General features: G+C 35.9%; 1 protein-coding gene across 1 annotated transcript in view; it reads left to right on the plus strand.

Moving 5' to 3' along the window:
• Nucleotides 1–3,661, plus strand: part of SYT4 (synaptotagmin IV) — a 54,930-nt gene that overhangs the window by 45,810 nt on the left and 5,459 nt on the right. Inside the window, exon 3 of the mRNA XM_012660006.1 lies at nt 912–1,090. Coding sequence (XP_012515460.1) covers nt 912–1,090 — 179 coding nt within the window. The remainder of the gene's footprint in view (nt 1–911; nt 1,091–3,661) is intronic.

A 3,661-nucleotide genomic window follows, 5' to 3' on the forward strand; every position in this document is an offset into this window, starting at 1 on the left:
AAAATTGCTAAACGTTTGTTTTAAAAAGGTATCACTCTTCAGATTCAAATTAATCAGAATCAGACAACACATTTTCCCCAGTTCCTTTTCCCCAAGAATATAGTTAGTTCAGAAAAATATATGTTTTCCTTTGAAAATAACCAGTAATAATCAATGTTATTTTAGATTTTGGTATGATTGTTGTAACTATTTTGCACAAGCCTATTAGAAGTCAGGGCTTTTAACCATAAATGTCAACCCAGAAGCAGTCTCATTATATGCAAAAGTCATAACTGAGAGTGAGGTCTGAATACAGAAGGGATTATTCCCATCTGTTCCTAAGTGCTTTAACTGGTCAAATGTCAGATACTGAAGGGAAGAAAGCTGACAGATCAGGAAGATGCAACAGCATCAGCCTTAGTCTATTAGTTTAGACTAATAATTTATTGGAACATAAAGGATTATAGTGGAAAAACTATCATCTTATTTCAAATGGATCAATTTGCAGAAGATTAATCATAAGTATCACGTGCCTAATATGTCAAAGAAAATTTTAGAAAGCAAGAAAATACATTCTTGCATTTTGCAACTGGTCACTTGACGCAGAGATTTCTCCTCTGTAAATCATATCATTCTGATAACTCAGAGACGCATTTTTATTCATCTAGGTGATCAGGAGAGTTTATATTAGAAACTGACAGGGATCAGTCGTGGGGCTCATCTCCGTGTGCCTCTGCGACCCCACAGAATAGCAAAGCTAATCTCTAGTAGCCTAATAGTTAAAATAATTGATGAGTATGTGTTGAATCCTCAAGAGAGGGGAGAGGAAGCAAGAGGGAGGGGGGAAAGGAGGGGGTTGAAGGGAGGAGGGGAGGGGAGCAGGTGCTGGTTTCAGCCCTGTAGCGTCAGGATTGCGTCAATTCGGGTTTCAGCCACGTCTGGAGTCTCGGAGACGAGCTTTTCAGAGGAGCCAAAACAGGAACAGGGGTGGCAAATCACCGTGCGAGGGCGAGAGGACCTCCCTCTTTGCCTCCTCCCGGTTGCAGGCGCTGGTCCCCTGGGCGCTTCGCTGTTGTTTGCAGCACTCTGAAAGCCGGCGCTTCAGATCCGGGCAAGTGAATCAAGCCAGGCAGTTTTCCGTTCAGCACCTCGGACAGAACACGCAGTAAAAAATGGCTCCGATCACTAACAGCCGGGAAGAATTTGGTAAGCAAGTTCCTCAACTTATGGCCGCGGACGTTCCTTGAATGTTCCGGGGTGGGCTGTGCTTTTTTTTACCCTCCTCCCAGCGCTGGATGTTGAATACAGATTTCCTAGGTAGTTAATCTGAAAGGAAAATGAGAACAGCCAACGCGATCGTGGCTTATTTCTGCGGTTTGGGGTTTTTATTTTCGGGGAGAAGGGCTGGTTTGGTTTTCTCCCCCCTTTCTGGGTATCTTTCTCCTTAAAATTGTCTTCTCTTAGTGAGAGTTCACCTTCAAGAAGTTCCTAAACGTTCGGGTAGCTCTGTAAATTACAGCATATGCTAAGTAAAGGAAAAGGGATCTGTGGTTCATATGTTGGTTTCATTTATTTTGTAAGTGATTCTTGTTTGTAGGTGAAGCTGTATTTTATTAGGAAAAGCCAAACACGTCAATGGTTACATAGGGAGGATTTCATCTTGGTACCAAATAACTTGTATATTGAAGGACTGGGATGTATGTTTTATTACAGAGTGTACCCTGTGGATGTTTATCTCTGCTATGTTTTTCTTATATTCTTGAAATATGTTGCTAGTGAAAGACACAGAATTACATGGTAGTAGAGTTAAACGGACTTTCAAAAAGACTGGCGCAGCCCATTTCATTTCATTGGTGAGGTAACTGAAGCCCAGAGACATGAGGGGAGTGTTGCAGGTTGCACAATTAGCTAAAAGCTGCTGGGAACTTGAATTAGAGCTCTAATTTCCCAAGTTAGTTTCCCTTTCCTATACCAAATTTTTGGCACCATAGCTATTTTTCTCTGTTTCAGTAAACAAAATTAAATGTACTTTGTAGAATAAGCAATATCTTTAGGTCCCACCATATTCCGAAGGCAAGAGATCAGAATTTTACTTACTTTGCTTGTATTTTTTAACTCATCGAATTTTATGGAAGTTTGTGAGTAGGGATGATATCTAAAGGTATGTAGTAATTGTTACTAAACTGATTAACGTGACTTCAATCTTTGCTCTCAAGAGCTTAAGATTCTATCAGTAGAAAATACATAGAAAGTAGGTATCTTTCCAAGTTACACTGAATGTTTTGCCATTTGACATAGGTATTAAATAGAGACAGTTTGTGACATTATATTCATATATGAGTTTTGTTCAAAGGCTTCCATTTGAGTTATTGGGATTATGCTGTGGTGTTTATTCCCAATTATTGATTTGAAATCTAAAAATTTCTAATACTGAGGCATTTTTAGAGACTGTACTTGTGAAAATATGTTCTAGCATGGGCTATCAGTCTATTTAGAAAACAGTTATTTTCTAGTGTTTTTATTGTTCTTGCATTGGCCAAAGAACTGCCTCAGTTCATGACTTTGCTTTTGCTCCCTGGCCTTGGATTATTAGAGTCTAGGAGTGGGGTACGTTTTTTCCATAAAGACCTGAATAGAAGAAAAAACTTAAAAGCTGATACTAAGTTTAGCTAATTATCTTTAGCTCTTGCCTCACATAGCATTCACTGTAATTTTTTCTATTTGGGGAATTCAAAGGTTTATTTCATCTTCACTTGATTCAGTTTCTTTACATCAATAAAATACAGATTTTTGTATTGCTATCATTTTGATTGCTTTTTTGTCTTCTTAGATATTTCTCTTATTTCTGTTTTCTTAATCTTTATTCTTTGAGTTCAATTTTGTAAATATGAAGTAGATAGGCAGAAGATTTGGGAGGATGGGGAAGGAAAGTAACAAAAGATTGGTCTTGGGGTAAAAAGTCTTAACCCTTTCTGGACTGGGACTTTTTAACTTTATTATTCACTATTTGGAATCAAAGATGTATTAGAAGGTAATTAAATGTACATAATATTATGTTAGTTATATTCACTTTGTTTATATTAAATATTGACACAATTGATGCACTATATCCAGATGTAGGAATCCTTCTTTTACTTACACAGTTTATTAATCATTTTTAAAGAAATATGCTTACATATGAGATATGATGAGCCTCATGCATAATCAATGTTACCTTATATCAGTAATTTAATGTTCCCTCATTCAAGGAAATAATGCCAATTTCAATTTGATTATTATGTTCCATATGGAAATGTGCTAGAAAAAACATCAGTTATAGATAAAATTGAACTCTAAATTATCTATATTCACTGTTCTTATTTCATGTTAAGAAATGATGATTCCCTTATAACCATTGTTCTGTTTTTATCCTATTTAAGTGTAATTGATTTTTATTTTGGATAATTCAGTGTTTTATTGAGGAATTTTGGTTTGACATACAAGGTAGTGTTACAAGTTATATAATATTAGTATCCTGTTCCTCTTTTTTTTTGTTTTTTTTCCTAATATATGTAAGTTTGTTTTATTACTATTCTGTAATTGGGATAAAATTCTTAATGAGTTTGTGGCAATGACAGATAATGTTCCATCATTTCTTTATAAAATAAATGTATGGGATGTAATATTCTACAATTTCTTAAAA

The sequence above is a fragment of the Propithecus coquereli genome, unplaced genomic scaffold (assembly GCF_000956105.1).
Source record: "Propithecus coquereli isolate 6110/MARCELLA unplaced genomic scaffold, Pcoq_1.0 Scaffold647, whole genome shotgun sequence".
In the NCBI taxonomy this organism is placed as follows: Eukaryota; Metazoa; Chordata; class Mammalia; order Primates; family Indriidae; genus Propithecus; species Propithecus coquereli.